This window comes from Coregonus clupeaformis, unplaced genomic scaffold, assembly GCF_020615455.1.
Source record: "Coregonus clupeaformis isolate EN_2021a unplaced genomic scaffold, ASM2061545v1 scaf0033, whole genome shotgun sequence".
In the NCBI taxonomy this organism is placed as follows: domain Eukaryota; kingdom Metazoa; phylum Chordata; class Actinopteri; order Salmoniformes; family Salmonidae; genus Coregonus; species Coregonus clupeaformis.
Genome location: NW_025533488.1, coordinates 156,594 through 178,144, shown reverse-complemented (window position 1 = coordinate 178,144; position 21,551 = coordinate 156,594). Strand labels below are relative to the sequence as shown.

The 21,551-nt window shown below is 41.7% G+C and overlaps 1 protein-coding gene across 1 annotated transcript; it reads right to left on the bottom strand.

The window, feature by feature from the left end:
* Nucleotides 1–3,819: 3,819 nt before the first annotated feature.
* LOC121542812 (maternal B9.15 protein) lies at nucleotides 3,820–15,682 on the bottom strand. Its single transcript, XM_041852367.2, has 5 exons — nucleotides 15,539–15,682; nucleotides 9,153–9,330; nucleotides 7,388–7,525; nucleotides 5,746–6,079; nucleotides 3,820–5,525 (listed from the first exon to the last, which is right to left on the bottom strand). The coding sequence occupies exons 2-5, from the start codon at nucleotides 9,323–9,325 to the stop codon at nucleotides 5,316–5,318; spliced, it is 855 nt and encodes a 284-aa protein (XP_041708301.2). The 5' UTR covers nucleotides 9,326–9,330; nucleotides 15,539–15,682; the 3' UTR covers nucleotides 3,820–5,315.
* Between the last annotated feature and the right edge of the window lie 5,869 nt (nucleotides 15,683–21,551).

The following is a 21,551-nucleotide window of genomic DNA, read 5'->3' as shown; positions in this document are numbered from 1 at the left end:
CAGTTGATTGGTTGACTGGGGCGCTGTTCTTATTTGCATGGGGTTATGAGGATATATGAGAGGGCGCCATAAAAAGTCTCTCTCTCTCTCTCTCTCTCTCTCTCTCTCTCTCTCTCTCTCTCTCTCTCTCTCTCTCTCTCTCTCTCTCTCTCTCTCTCTCTCTCTCTCTCTCTCTGTCCCTCTCTCTCTCTGTGTTTGTGGCTCGTCTGATCATTTCAGATGGTGAGGAGTCAATCACCAATTCAGTTGGACAACAATTTTAGCCTGTCTCTACCTTTTTAAAATCCCATTTTGATGGGCTTTTCAGTGATGTGTCCCATTCATTACAGTACTGATAAAAAATAAATACATAAAATCCAGCAATCCCCATCGAAACAAATTATTTTACAATATCGCAATACTGTGTGCTCCCAAAATGCTATTCTGTAGTCTTCTAGAATGAATTAATTCATTTTGGCATTATCAATTGCAAATAAGCTGTCACTTAGGCTACCAATAACAAGCATAGTATAGACTAGTACTGTTGTTATTTACCTGTGCATTGACATGGTGAGCCTATTCTCAAACAACACTTTCACAGCTCCAGTGTGACCTCTGGTGGATAAAGGAGTAGGGTGTTTATTGAGATATAGGGACAATGTTATACAGTATGTAGCCAACTATTTATTGTCAGTCAGACCCTTATTTATATGAGAGGGATTTTCAGTCTCTCTTGAACAAAATTGCATTGTTATTATTTTACTGTTAATAAATGTCCCATGGAATGTAGATGTCACCTCGTAATTGTTTTATTTTGTTTTGTACTGTGCTCAGATGTCTCAACCACTAAACTCTAGAGATCTTTATCTGTTCCCAACAAACTGATGCAATAAGTGACAATTAGATAACTACCCCCCTCCTTCCCCAGACACCTAAGTAACATTCCTCAAAGTGCCTTGAGCTATAGTGTAGAGTGTAGCCTGTCTACCCCCCCACCCATACATACACACTCAATCCCCATCACCCCCACACAACCTCTCACCCTATTTCCTAGGTTCTGTGCCTGGGAGGAACAGCGTCATGACCTTGGGCCATGTGACGCACTCACCCCACACGGATCCTTCCGATAGGGTATCCTGTGCTGGGCTGCTGCTGACGACATTGTCACTACTCTCACGGCTCTAAGTGACTGGCTGACCGCCTCATAGTGGCTTTCTGCTGGACCTGACCTGCTCTGTATCAGGACCGGACCTGGTCTCTGTATCAGGACCTGACCTGGTCTCTTTATCAGTGTCAGGGAGAGGTTGTGAATATAGGGTTAGGGTTAACTGGTGGAGACTGATTTGATACATACATGGGCCCAAGGCCAACATAGTACACTATATATACAAAAGTATGTGGCCACCCCTTTCAAATGAGTGGTTACAGTTATTTCAGCCACACCTGTTGCTGACACGTGTATAAAATCCAGCACACAGCCATTCAATCTCCATAGACAAACATTATTGCGGGTGTAGCGAAATGCTTTTGTTCCTAGCTCCAACAGTGCAATAATATCTAACAATAAACAACAGTACACACAAATCTAAAAACTAAAAGAATGGAATTAAGAAATACAGAAATATTAGGACGAGCAATGTTGGAGTCCGGAGTACGCTATATATACAAAGTATATGGACACCCCTTTAAATTAGTGGATTTGTCTATTTCAGTCACACCCGTTGCTGACAGGTGTATAAAATCGAGCACACATCCATGCAATCTCCCTACATTTACATTTACGTCATTTAGCAGACGCTCTTATCCAGAGCGACTTACAAATTGGTGCATTCACCCTATAGCCAGTGGGTTAACCACTTTACAATAAATCTTTTTTTTTTTGGGGGGGGTAGAAGGATTACTTTATCCTATCCCAGGTATTCCTTAAAGAGGTGGGGTTTCAAATGTCTCCGGAAGGTGGTGAGTGACTCCGCTGTCCTGGCGTCGTGAGGGAGCTTGTTCCACCATTGACAAACATCGGCAGTAGAATGGCCTTACTGAAGAGCTCAGTGACTTTCAACGTGGCACTGTCATAGGATGCCACCTTAACAACAAGTTAGTTCGTCAAATTTCTGCCCTGCTGGAGCTGCCCCGGTCAACTGTAAGTGCTGTTATTGTGAAGTGGAAACGTCTAGGAGCAACAACGGCTCAGCTGCGAAGTGGTAGGCCACACAAGCTCACAGAACGGGACCGCCGAGTGCTGAAGCACGTAGCATGTAAAAATCGTCTGTCCTTGGTTGCAACACTCACTACAGAGTTCCAAAAACTGCCTCTGGACACAACGTCAGCACAATAACTGTTCGTCAGGAGCTTCATGAAATGGGTTTCCATGGCTGAGCAGCCGCACACAAGCCTAAGATCACCATGCTTAATGCCAAGTGTCGGCTGGAGTGGTGTAAAGCTCGCTGCCATTGGACTCTGGAGCAGTGGAAATGCATTCTCTGGAGTGATGAATCATGCTTCACCATCTGGCAGTCCGAGGGACGAATCTGGGTTTGGCGGATGCAAGGAGAACGCTACCTGCCCCAATGCTAGTGCCAACTATACAGTTTGGTGGAGGAGGAATAATGGTCTGGGGCTGTTTTTCATGGTTCGGGCTAGGTCCCTTAGTTCCAGTGAAGGGAAATCTTAACGCTACAGTGTAAAATGAAATTCTAGACAATTCTGTGATTCCAACTTTGTGGCAACAGTTTGGGGAAGGCCCTTTCCAGTTTCAGCATAACAATGCCGGTGTGGAAGAACTTCACTGGCCTGCACAGAGCCCTGACCTCAACCCCATCGAACACCTTTGGGATGAATTGGAACGCCGACTGTGAGCCAGGCCTAATCACCCATCATCAGAGCCCTACCTCACTAATGCACTTGTGGCTGAATGGAAGCAAGTCCCCGCAGCAATGTTCTAACATCTAGTGGAAAGCCTACCCAGAAGAGTGGAGGCTGTTATAGCAGCAAAAGGGGGACCAACTCCATATTAATGCCCATGATTTTGGAATGAGATGTTCGATGAGCAGGTGTCCACATACTTTTATCATGTAGTGTATGTTGCTATACAGTATAGTTGCAAGTGATTCTGGCCTGAGGTATCCTATAGACTGCTCTTGCGCAAAGACAAATATAAATATTCTCTCAATACACTACTTGTCTGTGTGAAACAGTACAGTATACACAAGGTAACAGATTGCAAAAACACAATTTCATTTTAGAAATCGGTTGATTTAATGTTATGTGCTGACAAGACAGAGAGATGATGGGTATAAAAACTGACACAGCTTAACATAAACATTAGCATGGACAATTGTCCATCAGATACAGTAATAATCGTGTGAACACAGAGTACTGCTCTGCACTCAGGACAAGTGAAAAGGCAGTTAATACAATGGAATAAATATGCATCCAAAGCAGATCAATGGGCCAATAAAAGCCAGTAAAAAAATAGAGAATATAAGTATGAAGTTATGAAAACATCTATTCATATTAAAGATAAACATTTGGATCACCCAAGCATTTTTCATTTCCAGTATATAAAACTATTTACAGTAAATGCATGGAAGCCTGATTATACAGGAGTGAATACAGTTCAGTCCAGACCCATTTTATCCCAGCAATCAATCAATGAATCAATCACATTTAGTTATAAAGCCCTTTTTACATCAGCAGATGTCACAAAGTGCTATACAGAAACCCAGCCTAAAACCCCAAACAGCAATCAATGCAGAACTAGAAGCACGGTGGCTAGAAAAACTCCCTAGAAAGGCAGGAACCTAGGAAGAAACCTAGAGAGGAACCAGGCTCTGAGGGTTGGCCAGTCCTCTTCTGGCTGTGCCGGGTGGCGATTATAAGAGTACATCGCCATAAAGGCCAGATTGTTCTTCAATCTGGCCTTTAGCAAACTAAAGATTTATAAAAATGGAAATTATAAACAAATAATTATTAAAATCATACATGCACCAACACTACAAACTTTATCAAGATATATAAAATAGACTATAGCCATAAATATGCTTGGAATTTGACTTTACAACAGTGATTTTGGTACCACCCACAGGTGAAAAATAAATTACAACAGATTTTAAAAAAAAACTAATGTGGTTGATAATTACTATTTCTTAATAGGTTACAGTATGTACAAAAAGCTTCTGGTTGGTCTGTTAATTATTATAAAATAGAGAGAGTTTTGTGCTTGACAGATAAAATATACAGTTTACAATCACAGTGAATTGTCAAAAATAGTAACATTTGATTGGATTCCAGAATACCATTTCTTATACTGTACAGTGCTTGTGGTAATCTATTGTCTTGTATTGATACATTATATTGTAATGATATGCAGTTAGATGCAGCTTCTGAGAACACAAGAGACACGGTACATATGTTACCACATGTAACTGCATATCATTACTGTCTATAGCAGGGCTGCCCAATCCTGGTCCTGAAGGGCCGAAACACTACTGTTTTTCATCCTCTCCTTCTAATCAGGGACTAATTCAGACCTGGGACACCAGGTGAGTGCAATTAACTACCAGGTAGAAACAAAAACCAGAAGTGTTTTAGTGAAAGATGAAAAGGTAGTCTATAATATTTACAAAAATATTTAAAATCACCAAAGAAGCTTTGGCTTTCTGCTTATTGCTGAGGATTCCTGAGATGGTATGAGCACCCAATGAAAGAATACAGCCCTCAAACTACACTCTGGACCTTGAAGCCAGTTCCACTGCTTTTTTTTCATTGTTCCCCATCTAATCAGACACTGATTTAGATCTGGGACACCAGGTGGGTGTAATTCATTATCAGGTAGAACAGAAAAACAGCAGGCTCCGGACCTCGTAGGGTAAGAGTTGAATACCACTGGAATACAGTATCACACTAAACTAGTCAATCTGCAACACACTGTCTAGCAGGCCTACTCTAGACACTTCAGCAATATGAACAGACTACTTTTAATCAGTGGATTACCCTAAACCAAAACTTACTGGCAGCCCTTAGGGAAGTGCCTGTAGCAATATTTGCTAAACCCTGTTTTAGTATATTCCCTGCTTACTTCAGTGGCAATTCTACCTAAGAAAGTTACATTGAGGAAATCCCCAAAACCAATTCTCACCAAAAATAAGAAAATGAAGTGTACAGCAATCAAAAACGTATATAATGAATCAAGTTGTGCTCCCCGCTAACCCTTCAAATATTTTGTCAAACTATCTTAATTGCGCCTCACCCACACCTTCAAAAACCTGCATAGACCCATCATAATTAGGCTCATAGGTAAAATGGCAGTTTTACCTCCCCCTCTCCAACCAGTTGGTTTAGCTCTTCACAGCCCCCCATGGCTGCAGAGTGGCATAAGGCATGATGAACTGCGGGGTTGGCTGGGGCAGGACGTAGTAGCCGAACACTGGGGGAGGCGGAGGTGGAGGCGCGTATATTGTGGTGAGGAACACAGGACCCTTCTTCTTGTACGTTGTGGGCCACACAGGGTCAGGGTGGTAGAAGTACTGCTGAGAGGTGGGCTGGAGCTGGAGAGAGAAAGAACAGAGGGAGAGAGATCTTAGATATGATTCCGATTATAATTCATCTTCATTTCAATAATCAGATAGTACTTCGAGAGCACTTATTCTGGATGTGTAGGATCTGGTGCTACGTGAATCCACGTGTCCACAGTGCTACATTGTGGATGTCAGATAGGGAGATTTGGTACCACATTAAGGTCATGTAGATTAACAGAAAAGTTCTTACCAGTGTTTTGTTGACCTTCTGTTGAGCATGCTCGACCCTGAACCAGTCCCGAACCCTGGGCATCATGGCAATCACACAAGGTTTGCCCTCCACCTTTTCCTTCTCTTTCTTTCCCTCTTTCTCCTTCTCCTCATCTTTTCTTCCCTCCGTCTCTCCATCCATCCCCTCCTCCTCTGTGTCACTGGAGACAGCAGAGCCACAGTCAGACGAGGTGCCGGAGTGGTAGTCGGACGTATCCAGGTCGACATCTTTGTCTCCTTTCACATAGTCCTCATCCTCCTCTTCTCCTTCTTTGAAACGAGCTACTGTGAAGTACCTGCTGTTCTCCCCTGACCTGTGAGAGAGGAAAGAGAATACATTAGTTCCTGTAAAAAAAACACAGAAACAAGCTACTGTGAAGTACCTGCAGTTCTCCCCTGACCTGTGAGAGAGGAAAGAGAATACATTAGTTCCTGTAAAAAAAAAACACAGAAACAAGCTACTGTGAAGTACCTGCTGTTCTCTCCTGACCTGTGAGAGAGGAAAGAGAATACATTAGTTCCTGTAAAAAAAAACACAGAAACAAGCTACTGTGAAGTACCTGCTGTTCTCTCCTGACCTGTGAGAGAGGAAAGAGAATACATTAGTTCCTGTAAAAAAAACACAGAAATGAGCTACTGTGAAGTACCTGCAGTTCTCCCCTGACCTGTGAGAGAGGAAAGAGAATACATTAGTTCCTGTAAAAAAACACAGAAACGAGCTACTGTGAAGTACCTGCTGTTCTCCCCTGACCTGTGAGAGGAAAGAGAATACATTAGTTCCTGTAAAAAGAACACAGAAACAAGCTACTGTGAAGTACCTGCTGTTCTCCCCTGACCTGTGAGAGAGGAAAGAGAATACATTAGTTCCTGTAAAAAAAACACAGAAACAAGCTACTGTGAAGTACCTGCTGTTCTCCCCTGACCTGTGAGACAGGAAAGAGAATACATTAGTTCCTGTAAAAAAAACACATTGGAATGACCTATAAACCACCTTGTAGCCATTTCCTGCAGTCAAATGACCTAGTGGCCTCATGGGTGGAATATTATTAATATTTTTCATAATTTCATAATCAAAAAAGGAGCTGAAAATTCGGTGTTTCTATGTTAAACGGTTTTGTTATATTTCAGTCTTCTGTGATGTATATAAAGTGTAATATTGGGATGCAAACTCAAAATGTAATACATTTCAACTCTATATCTGACATGGAACATGTCTTCTTTTTTTAAAGCCCATAACCATGTGTGTGAGGTGTACACTTTTGTTTCACAGCAGATTTTTTTAAGACTACCAAGAATCACTCTGTGTGACCCTGATTTAACCCACTGCAGTAAAAGGTTGAAGGATCTAACAGTTTCACTTGTATCAACACATCTCCCTCAGGATCATTTCCTCATTGTAGTTGTTGTATTTCCTCACCCTCCTCCTACCGTAACTTGATGAGTCATCACATAGTGGGCAGGTTCGTACAACACATGCATCATGATGATAATTATGGTACCTCCAGAGAGCTGACTGTAATGACGAATGAAAGCCTTCTTCCTCTGCCTTCTGAGACTGAGCATGTCACTGTCTCACTGTGTGTGTACGTCTGTGCACGTGTGAGTAACATAGTGTGACTCACCGTGCGCACACCTCCAGTGGGTCGATCCACAGCGCAATCTCGCATGGGAGGCCCAGCTCGCTGGGTTTGAGCTCGCTCTCCTCACACGCCCTCAGCACCTCCTCATCACACGGCACCCCCTCGCTTACCCTGATGCACCTGAGAGGGGTGAAAGTGCAGATGTCACAACTCCACTCTCCCGAGTGCTGTTCACCTGGACCACAGTCCAATTCTCATCATATACAGCTGTGGAAAAATGTAAGAGACCACTGCACATTTTTCTTAAATCAGCATCTCTACATGTATGACAGACATTCCATTCCAGTGTCTGTTGAATTCCAACACAGGCACACCTCATTCTACTGAATTAGGTACTGATTAGGTGATCACATGAACCAAATCTTATTTAACGAGGAAAAGTATAAAAACCACTGCTGTGGTCATCACTATCCTCTTGCAATAGGACCAGATGGATGGCAAAAACAGTGCTAATAGTACCTCAAAAGTAATATTAATAAAAAAAGAACTATTGACCATGCCAAAAGAGTTTAAAAGGAAAGTTTTGAGTGAGGAAAAGAAGGGTTCAATTCTGGCTTTACTGGCAGAGGGATACAGTGAGCGTCAGGTTGCTTCCATCCATAAAATGTCAAAGACGGCGGTTTATAAGAACAAGGTCAAGCAGCAGACATTGGAGACAACAAAGCTACAGACCGGCAGAGGGCGAAAACGACTCTCTACTGACCGGGATGAACGCCAACTCATTCGAATGTCACTCAACAACCGTAGGATGACATCAAGTGACCTACAAAAAGAATGGCAAACGGCAGCTGGGGTGAAGTGCACGGCGAGGACGGTTCGAAACAGGCTCCTAGGGGCAGGGCTGAAGTCGTACAAAGCTAGAAAAAAAGCCCTTCATCAATGAGAAGCAAAGAAGAGCCAGGCAGAGGTTTGCAAAAGACCATAAGGATTTGACCATAGAGGACTGGAGTAAGGTCATCTTCTCTGATGAGTCCAATTTTCAGCTTTGCCCAACACCTGGTCGTCTAGTGGTTAGACTGAGACATGGAGAGGCCTACAAGCCACAGTGTCTCGCACCCACTGTGAAATTTGATGGAGGATCGGTGATGATCTGGGGGTGCTTCAGCAAGGCTGGAATCGGGCACGTACAAGGTTGTCCTGGAAGAAAACTTGCTTCCTTTTGCTCTGACATTGTTCCCCAACTCTGAGGATTGGTTTTTCCAGCAGGACAATGCGCCATGCCACACAGCCAGGTCAATCAAGGTGTGGATGGAGGACCACCAGATCCTGTCATGGCCAGCCCAATCTCCAGACCTGAACCTCATTGAAAACTTCTGGAATGTGATCAAGGGGAAGATGGATGGTCACAAGCCATCAAACAAAGCTCTTCCTAAGTTAAAACATTACTATTGTGTTGTTTAAAAATGAACATGAACTTATTTTCTTTGCATTATTCGAGGTCTGACATCACTGCATCTTTTTTGTTATTTTGACCAGTTGTCATTTTCTGCAAATAAATGCTCTAAATGACAATATTTTTATTTGGAATTTGGGAGAAATGTTGTCAGTAGTTTATAGAATAAAACAAACATGTTATTTTTACCCAAACACATACCTAGAAATAGTCAAACCAGAGAAACTCATAATTTTGCAGTGGTCTCTTTTAATTTTCTCAGCAGCTGTATTATGTATCTTCTCAGAGACAGCCACACGAAATAACAACCCAGTTACTTCACTTCTTTAATATTTCACTTCACTTGCTGATTACCTGAATGCCTGTCCTTTGTTGGGGTTGTCGGGGTACCAGTGGTCTTTGAATTTGTCACACAGAAGTTGCCGCAACTTTCCAGCAAAAGCGTCAGCTTTGGTTCCATCCAAGCCACCCCGCTCCACAGCTAGGCGTCTCAGGAAATTCACCCCAGCGTTTACCTCTCTCTTCATCGTTTCTGTGAAGAAATAGGTGCAGAAAACATTTGTCTATCCTGTAAAGCTACTCAACTAATTTAGAAGATTTGAACCAACAGTACAGCGTGGAAAAACTATTCCGAAACTACAGCGTGTGTGTTCAATTCACAAGCCACCACTGTCAAAAAACATTCTCAGTTCCTCAAACCCCAGAACAGCCCTATTTCACAGTCTGTATTACAAAATATTTACCACCTTTCAGTCTAATGTAGGGCAGGAGGAACTCCGCTCCTCGGATAAGACCTCTTCCTAGAGTATTTCTATGATCATTACCTTCAGACCACACTACATCTATCTGTTCAATGTACGCAAGTCAGACTGGCCTTCTGTTGTTGAAACAAACTGGGAACCAAAGGTCGTAGTTTGTATACAGGCAAACAAGATGCAAATAGACTCATAGGCCATGTTGGCATGTGAATATGTCACATACGCAAAACATGTCAGGTACAGACCAAAGGTACAGTATGTGCCTTCTGATAGATAAGAGTGTCTGTTTCTTCTCAGTAGTGCCAGACAGTGTCAGATTGACATAGGGTAGAAGGTACAGTACAACCCTTGCCTACAGTACAGGTCAAATAACTTTAATGTTTGCCCGCTTAGCAGAAATGCTGAGCCAGTTTAGCTGATTAGCCATCATGAAACTACATATGTGAGGAGTGTAAGTGACACCCTGGAAAGACAGTGTGTTGACTTCCTGCTCTGGTTTAGTCGAGGTGCGAGGGTTAATTGTTGTTGTCAGTGTAGACCTGACATACATAGAGGGAGTCAGGGAGAATCTGAAAAAACACTGGTTGCATCAGCTTCCACCTCAAGCATCTTCCCGGAGGTGACAGACTTTGTCTGGTGACAAAACAATGTACTAATGGCATTACGTAAACTGTTAAGCAATTATACAGAAACAATTTGTTTTTACAGGTCACAAGTGAAGAAGTAAGTTAATTTCCCTTAAGACCAACATAACAAATAGCTTTACCGTACAGTCCTACTGGGCACAGATGTCAGTTTAACATCTAGCTTTGATTTACATTTGGTTGAGTGTCAACTAACGGGAATTCAATGTGAACAAAAAAATCACGTCATTAGATTTAGGTTAAAAGTTTGATGAAAAAAATACAAAATGCCCTTACGTTGATGACTTTTTGCAATTCCAATTCGTTTTCCACATTGATTCAACGTCACCACATTGATTTGGGCAGTTGAAATGATGAGGAAACAAGGTTGATTCAACCAGTTTTGTCCCAGTGGGGTAGGTTCAGTGAGCTTATTCAGTTATTAACCACTTTGTAACTCAGTTGTAGAGCTATACCAGATGGTGAGGTAACAAAGTCATATTCATTACATTATTACTTCACAATATTGCTTTTAGATGCTTTTCATGATCGCATGGTACTGTGATTATATCTTACTCAATAACAGAATGCATTTTTCATTAGAACTCTACCAGTACACGGTCACAAGTCCTTGAAGAACTCCGTGTGCCTCAGGATGTTATGTCGAAACTCTCTCCCTCTATCTCACTTTCACATAAACACACACACACAGCCACAGACACCAGTACCTCAGTCTGAAGACAACTCTGTAAACCCAGCTGACACTATGGTTTTTCAGCTAGGATTTCCTGTTTCAGATAGCTGGCATAACTGAAAAGCATTTGCAGGTGGTGCCTCTAGCCTGCACTCTTAAACTGCCTCGTCCCACAGTTGGTGGAAAGAAAGAATGTTAGATACGTAACAGGATATTTACAGTGGGGGGGTGACAGAATGGTAATCCTTTTTACCTTAGGGATATACAGAAGAAGGGTAGACTTTGTTTGTACATGTGATCAATGTGACATGGACCAGTTTGAATGGACTGAAAAATATTGTTTTCATCACCATGTTGAAACCCAATAGAAATGTCAGTGAGAAGTTACTAATGTAGGATCTTAATTTGAGACAGTTTGCTACAGCAGGAAAAGAATCCTGCAGCAACAGGAAATGTGAATTATTGTGTGGATTATAATTAATGGACGTTTCTGTAGGGGTTGATACATTTTTTGTAAGTGAAAATCAAGTCTGAAATTTCAAAGTGGAAATTATAAACTTCAGAAGCCTTTTCAAACCTCAAATACACTACAAGTTTTAAATTTCCTGCATTGCAGGAAAGTTCTCCTGCAACAGGGTGACCAAATTAAGATCCTACATCTGTACAGACATACAGTAACACAGACTGTTACAGACACAGACTACTGACTCATCACATTGTTCTGACTGACTAGTTCACAGTCTGACCACTTCTCTAACTTCACAGCCACATAATGTCATTCAGTCTAATAATATTGACCACAACAATCACCACAGGTTTGTTATTTTTCAGACTGCACAGCAACATACAGATGTAGGATCTTAATTTGACCTATATTATCACAGCAAAATAATCCTGCAGCGACAGGATTGGAACGTTTAGTCCATAATGTTGCTTGATCGGTGGTTAGGCTATTAGCTGGCCAAAGGTAGGCTACATGAAAGGTGCAACACTGTTAATATAACCGTGTGTTAGCGTGGGTTTTCAGTGAATTTATGTAACTCACAAAGCTCCTCTGCATTTCCTGCGCTGCATTTCAGCAACAAGAGAGTGATCAAATTAAGATCCTACAACGGTAGAGCCATTTCTCAAAAGTGTAACTAACAGACACATATTTTGGCCACTGCTGTACATCACTGAAGACATTGAGAGGCTAATTGAGAGACATGAGCATCTCTGAACTTAGTAATGTGGTTCTTGTGCAGTATCTAGGACAGGGCATGTAATGGCGAGGGTTATCAGGTCAAGAGGTGGTGAGAAGTTTCATTCTGTGATATGCTCCCCTCCACTCTGCAGTCTAGTGTGAAACCTCTTACAGCTCAGAGAGCTGACCTCATGTTAGATGATGGCCCAGTCATTTACTGGTTGCCTCATCTGTCATCATAAACTTTGCATATTAAAGTGCTATTATCGCTAAATCATTCACTACCTTATTTAGACTGGATTGATGTGGACATTGCTCATGATTAGATTAGAATATGTTAGGACCACTGAGACCAGAATGAAACATCTTCCTGTCTATAAATTACATTATCCAGATAAAAAATTTAATGCCATGAACAGATCTGCATTCTGCAAGGCCCTCATCTACAGTGGGGAGAACAAGTATTTGATACACTGCCAATTTTGCAGGTTTTCCTACTTACAAAGCATGTAGAAGTCTGTAATTTTTATCATAGGTACACTTCAACTGTGAGAAAATCCAGAAAATCACATTGTATGATTTTTAAGTAATTAATTTGCATTTTATTGCATGACATAAGTATTTGATCACCTACCAACCAGTAAGAATTCCGGCTCTCACAGACCTGTTAGTTTTTCTTTAAGAAGCCCTCCTGTTCTCCACTGATTACCTGTATTAACTGCACCTGTTTTGAACTCGTTACCTGTATAAAAGACACCTGTTCACACATTCAATCAAACAGACTCCAACCTCTCCACAATGGCCAAGACCAGAGAGCTGTGTAAGGACATCAGGGATAAAATTGTAGACCTGCACAAGGCTGGGATGGGCTACATGACAATAGGCAAGCAGCTTGGTGAGAAGGCAACAACTGTTGGCGTAATTATTAGAAAATGGAAGAAGTTCAAGATGACGGAGTGGCATAGCCAGTCTCCAGACCTGAACCCAATAGAACATCTTTGGAGGGAGCTGAAAGTCTGTATTGCCCAGCGACAGCCCCGAAACCTGAAGGATCTGGAGAAGGTCTGTATGGAGGAGTGGGCCAAAATCCCTGCTGCAGTGTGTGCAAACCTGGTCAAGACCTACAGGAAACGTATGATCTCTGTAATTGCAAACAGGTTTCTGTACCAAATATTAAGTTCTGCTTTTCTGATGTATCAAATACTTATGTCATGCAATAAAATGCTAATTAATTACTTAAAAATCATACAATGTGATTTTCTGGATTTTTGTTTTAGATTCCGTCTCTCACAGTTGAAGTGTACCTATGATACAGACCTCTACATGCTTTGTAAGTAGGAAAACCTGCAAAATCGGCAGTGTATCAAATACTTGTTCTCCCCACTGTATGTCCTAGATCTGTATGTCCTAGATCAAAAGCCATCGCACAGAAGTGAGGTGGAGAGCCATGGTGGACGCCCTATGCTCCCAAAGGGGCCAAGAGGTTTAAAGACACACTCCAGCTATTTTTGAACTTTTCCTGTTAAAAAACAATATCCCGAGTATAAATACAGTAATGTACACACCAGTGGTGGCTGGTGGCACTTTAAAAGGGGAGGGCAGGCTCATAGTAATTGCTGGAACGGAATTAATGGAATGGTCTCAAACACATCAAACACCTGGTTTCCATGTGTTTGATACCATTCCATTCACTCCATTCATTATTAAGAGCTGTCCTCCCCTCACCAGCCTCCTCTGGTACACACACTTAAGGTTAAAACAATACATTCTGAGAAATGTTTTGTTTTTTAAACACAACTGCAAACTTCACAGAGTTGGTCTGATGTGATGTCATTGGCATCCCCCCTTGCTTGCGGGAAAAATAGAATAGCAATAGAGGACAATAGAGGATCTTCGAGGACATCAACTACCCGAGCCATGGCCTGTCACCCCGCTATCATCCAGAAGGCGAGGTCAGTACAGTGCATCAAAGCTGGGACCGAGAGACTGAAAAACAGCTTCTATCTCAAGGCCATCAGACTGTTAAATAGCCATCACCAGCCGGCTACCACCCGGTTGCGCAACCCTGCACCCTAGAGGCTGCTGCCCTATGTACATAGACATGGAATCACTGGTCACTTTAATAATGGAACACTAGTCACTTTAATAATGTTTACATACACCCTGGGGTGCATCTTTAAGCCAAATCAGATCTGTATGTAAATTGCATTTACATGCATAGCAACCGTTCCAGTAGCAGAGTCTTTGAGTGACATGCTTACCCTCTATAGACCGTACACAGTGACCCACTGCCTCTAACAGACAAAGCAGTAACACTGAGGTGTTGGTATTGCAGCAACCCCTGTATTGATCTGTGTGTAAAGACAGAGACATGACCTCTCTACAACCCAATAACAACATACATGTCAGTCCATGTTGTTCAAGGGTGAGAAAATTGACATGGTGTTCCCAATAATCTGAACCAATCCACTGAGCCTAACACAGTACAATAATCTACATAATAACCAATAATTGTATAATAACTAGTTCCTATTAAGATGAGTGAACACTGGCAGTGAGAAGCTTCTGTGTTATACATGCTGTCTGTATTTCTTTGACATCAGTTAATTAATATCTGGTTGTTGTTGAGTAATATGGCTGCTTGGAAGATTATGGTTATAGCACAGTAATGTTATAGCAGCATATACAATACATGAGGTTGTTGGCCCATGCCATGTGGGGAGTCTTGTTGATAGCAAGTTCATGTAAATGGGAAGAAAACAGCTGACATTTCAGATCTGAAAGAGTGGATTTGAGTCTCCTATAGCCCGGTCACGTGCTTCCTGAGCCTATGGAAAGAGTCAACACTGCAGAGATTGGATACATTGTAACACTTGAACTCAAGTGATTGCTATAATGTAACTTGTGAAGAACATTAAATGGTTATCATTTAGAGATCACACATCCTGTAGGCTACACGTCAAACAGATTTCAGATTGGGTTTTCCGTTCAGCCCGTGGTTTTGTAATTTTCCGCGTTGTGGCGCCGACTTTTTTCTGCCTCTTTCGAAAACATTGAACAGGGGAGTGGGTTCTCAACGCGGAAATCCCCCCATGTAATTGGAAATTCAAAACGTTTCCTTGAATAGATTCCGCGTTTATCCTAAAGATTAAGTCTAAATTGTTTAAAATATACAAACTTAAATAATAGTTCGATTTGGGAATAAAAAAGCTAAACAACAATTAAACTAGGTTCCAATTAAATTATTACACGCTACAAGGATTGTCGTGGTGAGCTAGCTGTTGTAATTGCTGTCATTTCTAGTCATTAAGCAGCATATTCCTTAAAGAATAAATACATGTACAACTTTTGTAATACCCAAACAATAACCAAGTTATTTAAATCACGTGGAAAGAGCCTAAATTTGTTTACAAATTTATTTTTCAATCACATCAAAAGGTTGACTTCCAAATATGGTAAGCTTCTCAATATTTCTCACTTACCTGTCTAATAACCGCAGTATTTTAAATATCCAGTGTAATGACGCTGTTTTCTCTATTTCCTCTCTATATTGCTGTGATCAGACTACTTGTATAGTTATCGGCACATGTTGCTTCCTTGTTCTCTTTGGTACAATCAAAGTGATCCACGTTCCTGGTTTTGCGTTGCTCTGTGGGAATATCTCAATTGCATTCTCCTCGCGTCCTCTCTCCTCGTCTCCTTCTCAAAATCCATTGGATGAGAAAACCAGGGGTCCCGCCCCTCTGACCTTCTCCTCCAATGGGTTTTGATAAGGAGACGAGGAGAGAGGATGCAACGTATATTTAATTGAGATTATCCCTGTGTTGCGTAGAGGTAACACCGTCAATATGACTCACTTCCTTGTTCAGTGCTATGAGCAATATGCTCACTCCCTTCCACCACACCCAGAGACTCCCACTACAGACCGAATATGGTAAGCCCCGGTGTACAGATAGTCTTCGACTATCATAGGCTATCATACAAAAACATATAAGCATTACATTTAATTCTTACCATGTTATAACCTTATTATAGTCCTAACCTGTTATTATTTATATTGATGAATAGTAGGCCTAACAACAACGTTTGGCTTGTAAGGCTACTGCAACAACAACAGCCCTTCAATGTAAAATGAAGTCTAGTCAAACTTGAAATCCGTCTGTGATAAGCTTCTATGTTCATTTCAAAGTTATTTTGACCCTATGTAATTGCGCTTGTAGTGACTTCATAGGCCTGCATGTTGGTACCATTAGTAGTCGCTGACAACCAGATGTTTTGACACAACAAGAAAACATGCCTAAAGGCATAAGGCATGTTTTTATAATATGTCACATTGCATAATTTGTCTAACATACATAAGGGTAATTATTCTTCCACTCAGGAATCATTTATTATGTCAAGCGGTCATCATGCCTAGAGCATCTTGTAGGCTCCACTACTGATGTCTATTTAATTTAGGACAGATAGTCACAGTTTACATAAGAATGTCTGTAGGCACATTCATTCTGTCATCAAAATAATAATTTTCTTATCAACAAAATTCAAGACACTACATATTAGGCCTGTAATTAAAAACATCCTCTAGACTGCTACAAGGAGAAGCCTTGAAATTCCCGATGGCCCTCCTGAATGGCTGCTTACAGTGCTCTGAGTCGATACACCATCTATAAATGCCAGTTGCTCACAGCAACACATTAAGTTGAAGGACTGCATCTTGCATCACTGTGTGGAGCCCTTTCATTCAATAGCAACACAGGCACTGTAATTGATATACAGGCTGCATCTCAATAGTATAAAATGGATTCCTTTCCCCTAATCCTCATCTCCTCTCCTTCATATTCACTGATATGAAACAAACTAGACAGGTGAAAGCAAATACCTTGGTGGCATCTAACCCATTTATTGCACTTATTTCATGTTTTCAGATCAGTAGACAGAGGAGAGACGAGTAGAGGAAGTGGACACAGACTATTGAGATGCATCCACATTGCTCTCAAACAGATGAATGTGGATGAAAGATGCAACATTCTCCATATACATAATATAGAATTAAAAAAGGTAAATGACTGTGATATAAAGCATATATAATAAATAATAATAATAATTTGTTAAACTTCTATAGCGCTTTTCATAACAGAAAGACATCTCAAAGCGCTTCAAAAAACCAAACAAGCAATATATCATCATGAGTAACCTAGCTATAGCTAGCTAGGACAACCAATAGATGCCAAGTCTGAGTGCATGTATCCTCCAAAAATGTAGAGGGTCAGTTCATGGCTTGATCAGATTAAGGGGTTTAGGGAGATGGTTGTTGGAGATGGAGTCTGATGATGATCTTGTAGAGGGCTACTCTGGGAACCAGCCTGAGTCATGTAGCCACTGGAGTTATCCTCCTTCACAATGTGTGGCACCCACATGGGTGATGCCTTAGCAGCTCTAGGCACCAGAAATTTCACTACACAGTTCAGAGTAGTAGCCAATCGTCCTCACAATGAGCCCTCTGCCTCAGCACTGCTTTCCTCCACTGCATCTCCTATTCCTCTCAAGCTTAAGGTGATTCCTCAGTTGATGTTTTGCATTCATGTTGGATACATTGTAACACTGGAACTCAAGGGATTGCTAAAATGTAACTTGTGAAGAACATTGAGGTATTTCAATGAAATTGTTATCATCACACATCCTGAAGGCTACACGTCAAACAGATTTCAGATTGGGTTTTCCGTTCGGCTCGTGGTGTTGTCATTTTCCGCGTTGTGGTGCCAACTTTCTCCCATTCCTCTCAAGCTTAATTGACTCCTCAATTTATGTTTTCAAAAGATCAGGCACCAGCAGCCAGGTGAAACAAAAAAGCTGGTACAGTGTCCAGATGCATTATTCAAAGAAAAGCAATATTAGTCAGCTAGCTAGCTAGCCAAGCCCAAAAAAAGTTGACCTGTTAGTCTGCAAATCTGTAAATCTGTGGGTACAAACCACCAGATACAGTGGGGAAAACAAGTATTTGATACACTGCCGATTTTGCAGGTTTTCCTACTTACAAAGCATGTAGAGGTCTGTAATTTATATCATAGGTACACTTCAACTGTGAGAGACGGAATCTAAAACAAAAATCCAGAAAATCACATTGTATGATTTTTAAGTAATTAATTTGCATTTTATTGCATGACATAAGTATTTGATACATCAGAAAAGCAGAACTTAATATTTGGTACAGAAACTTTGTTTGCAATTACAGAGATCATACGTTTCCTGTAGGTCTTGACCAGGTTTGCACACACTGCAGCAGGGATTTTGGCCCACTCCTCCATACAGACCTTCTCCAGATCCTTCAGGTTTCGGGGCTGTCGCTGGGCAATACGGACTTTCAGCTCCCCTCCAAAGATTTTCTATTGGGTTCAGGTCTGGAGACTGGCTAGGCCACTCCAGGACCTTGAGATGCTTCGTACGGAGCCACTCCTTAGTTGCCCTGGCTGTGTGTTTCGGGTCGTTGTCATGCTGGAAGACCCAGCCACGACCCATCTTCAATGCTCTTACTGAGGGAAGGAGGTTGTTGGCCAAGATCTCGCGATACATGGCCCCATCCATCCTCCCCTCAATACGGTGCAGTCGTCCTGTCCCCTTTGCAGAAAAGCATCCCCAAAGAATGATGTTTCTACCTCCATGCTTCACGGTTGGGATGGTGTTCTTGGGGTTGTACTCATCCTTCTTCTTCCTCCAAACACGGCGAGTGGAGTTTAGACCAAAAGCTATATTTTTGTCTCATCAGACCACATGACCTTCTCCCATTCCTCCTCTGGATCATCCAGATGGTCATTGGCAAACTTCAGACGGGCCTGGACATGCGCTGGCTTGAGCAGGGGGGACATTGCGTGCGCTGCAGGATTTTAATCCATGACGGCGTAGTGTGTTACTAATGATTTTCTTTGAGACTGTGGTCCCAGCTCTCTTCAGGTCATTGACCAGGTCCTGCCGTGTAGTTCTGGGCTGATCCCTCACCTTCCTCATGATCATTGATGCCCCACGAGGTGAGATCTTGCATGGAGCCCCAGACCGAGGGTGATTGACCGTCATCTTGAACTTCTTCCATTTTCTAATAATTGCGCCAACAGTTGTTGCCTTCTCACCAAGCTGCTTGCCTATTGTCCTGTAGCCCATCCCAGCCTTGTGCAGGTCTACAATTTTATCCCTGATGTCCTTACACAGCTCTCTGGTCTTGGCCATTGTGGAGAGGTTGGAGTCTGTTTGATTGAGTGTGTGGACAGGTGTCTTTATACAGGTAATGAGTTCAAACAGGTGCAGTTAATACAGGTAATGAGTGGAGAACAGGAGGGCTTCTTAAAGAAAAACTAACAGGTCTGTGAGAGCCGAAAATCTTACTGGTTGGTAGGTGATCAAATACTTATGTCATGCAATAAAATGCAAATTAATTACTTAAAAATCATACAATGTGATTTTCTGGAGATTTGTTTTAGATTCCGTCTCTCACAGTTGAAGTGTACTACCTATGATACAAATTACAGACCTCTACATGCTTTGTAAGTAGGAAAACCTGCAAAATCAGCAGTGTATCAAATACTTGTTCTCCCCACTGTATATGCAATAAAAACTCAATGTTATAAAAAACGAAACAGCTGATTACAAAACAACATGAAAAATATATACACTACCGTTCAAAAGTTTGGGGTCACTTAGAAATGTCCTTGTTTTCCATGAAAACATACATGAAATGAGCTTGAATAGGAAATATAGCAAAATGCATAGGAAATGTAGTCATTGACAAGGTTAGAAATAATGATTTTTTTATATAAATAATAATTGTATCCTTCAAACGTTGCTTTCGTCAAAGAATCCTCCATTTGCAGCAATTACAGCCTTGCAGACCTTTGGCATTCTAGTCCCCTGTAGCTCAGTTGGCAGAGCATGGCGCTTGCAACGCCAGGGTTGTGGGTTCGTTTCCCACAGGGGGCCAGTATGAAAATGTATGCACTCACTAACTGTAAGTCGCTCTGGATAAGAGCGTCTGCTAAATGACTAAAATGTAAATATAGTTGTCAGTTTGTTGAGGTAATCTGAAGAGATTTCGTCCCATGCTTCCTGAAGCACCTCCCAGAAGTTTGATTGGCTTGATGAGCACTTCTTATGGTCAAGCTGCTCCCACAACAGCTCAATAGGGTTGAGATCCGGTGACTGTGCTGGCCACTCCATTATAAACAGAATACCAGCTGATTGCGTCTTCCCTAAATAGTTATTGCATAGTGTGGAGCTGTGCTGTTGTAGGAGGAAATTGGCTCCAATCATGCGCTGTCCACAGGGTATGGCATGGCGTTGCAAAATGGAGTGATAGCCTTCCTTCTTCAAGATCCCTTTTACCCTGTACAAATCTCCCACTTTACCACCACCAAAGCACCCCCAGACCATCACATTGCCTCCACCATGCTTGACAGATGGCATCAAGCATTCCTCCAGCATCTTTTCATTTGGTCTGCGTCTCACAAATGTTCTTCTTTGTGATCCGAACACCTCAAACTTCGATTTGTCTGTCCATAACACTTTTTTCCAATCTTCCTCTGTCCAGTGTCTGTGTTCTTTTGCCCATCTTAATATTTTATTTTTATTGGCCAGTCTGAGATATGGCTTTTTCTTTGCAATTCTGCCTAGAAGGTCAGCATCCCGGAGTCGCCTCTTCACTGTTGACGTTGAGACTGGTGTTTTACGGGTACTATTTAATGAAGTTGCCAGTTGATGAGCACTTCTTATGGTCAAGCTGCTCCCACAACAGCTCAATAGGGTTGAGATCCGGTGACTGTGAGGCATCCGTTTCTCAAACTAGACACTCTAATATATTTGTCCTCTTGCTCAGTTGTGCACCGGGGCCTCCCACTCCTCTTTCTATTCTGGTTAGAGCCAGTTTGCGCTGTTCTGTGAAGGGAGTAGTACACAACATTGTACGAGATCTTCAGTTTCTTGGCAATTTCTCACATGGAATAGCCTTCATTTCTCAGAACAAGAATAGACTGACGAGTTTCAGAAGAAAGTTATTTGTTTCTGGCCATTTGGATCCTGTAATCGAACCCACAATTGCTGATGCTCCAGATACTCAACTAGGCCAGTTTTATTGCTTCTTTAATCGGGACAACAGTTTTCAGCTGTACTAACATAATTGCAAAAGGGTTTTCTAATGATCAATTAGCCTTTTAAAATTATAAACTTGGATTAGCAAACACAACGTGCCATTGGAACACAGGACTGATGGTTGCTGATAATGGGCCTCTGTACGCCTATGTAGATATTCCATAAAAAATCAGCCGTTTCCAGCTACAATAGCCATTTACAACATTAACAATGTCTACACTGTATTTCTGATCAATTTGAAGTTATTTTAATGGGACATTTCTTAGTGACCCCAAACATTTGAACGGTAGTGTATATGTACAAATGTACAGGAACTCTGTGCTTAGGCTGCTACTAGGGCGTCATGGCAACTAATGAGCTGCTGTG

Coding starts and splice junctions, on each gene's coding strand:
- LOC121542812 (XM_041852367.2), bottom strand. CDS start 9,325: ATGAAGAGAGAGGTAAACGCTGGGGTGAATTTCCTGAGACGCCTAGCT. Junction 6,080..7,387: donor CCACTGGAGGTGTGCGCACG/GTGAGTCACACT, acceptor CCTCTCTCACAG/GTCAGGGGAGAACAGCAGGT. Junction 5,526..5,745: donor AGAAGGTCAACAAAACACTG/GTAAGAACTTTT, acceptor TTCTCTCTCCAG/CTCCAGCCCACCTCTCAGCA.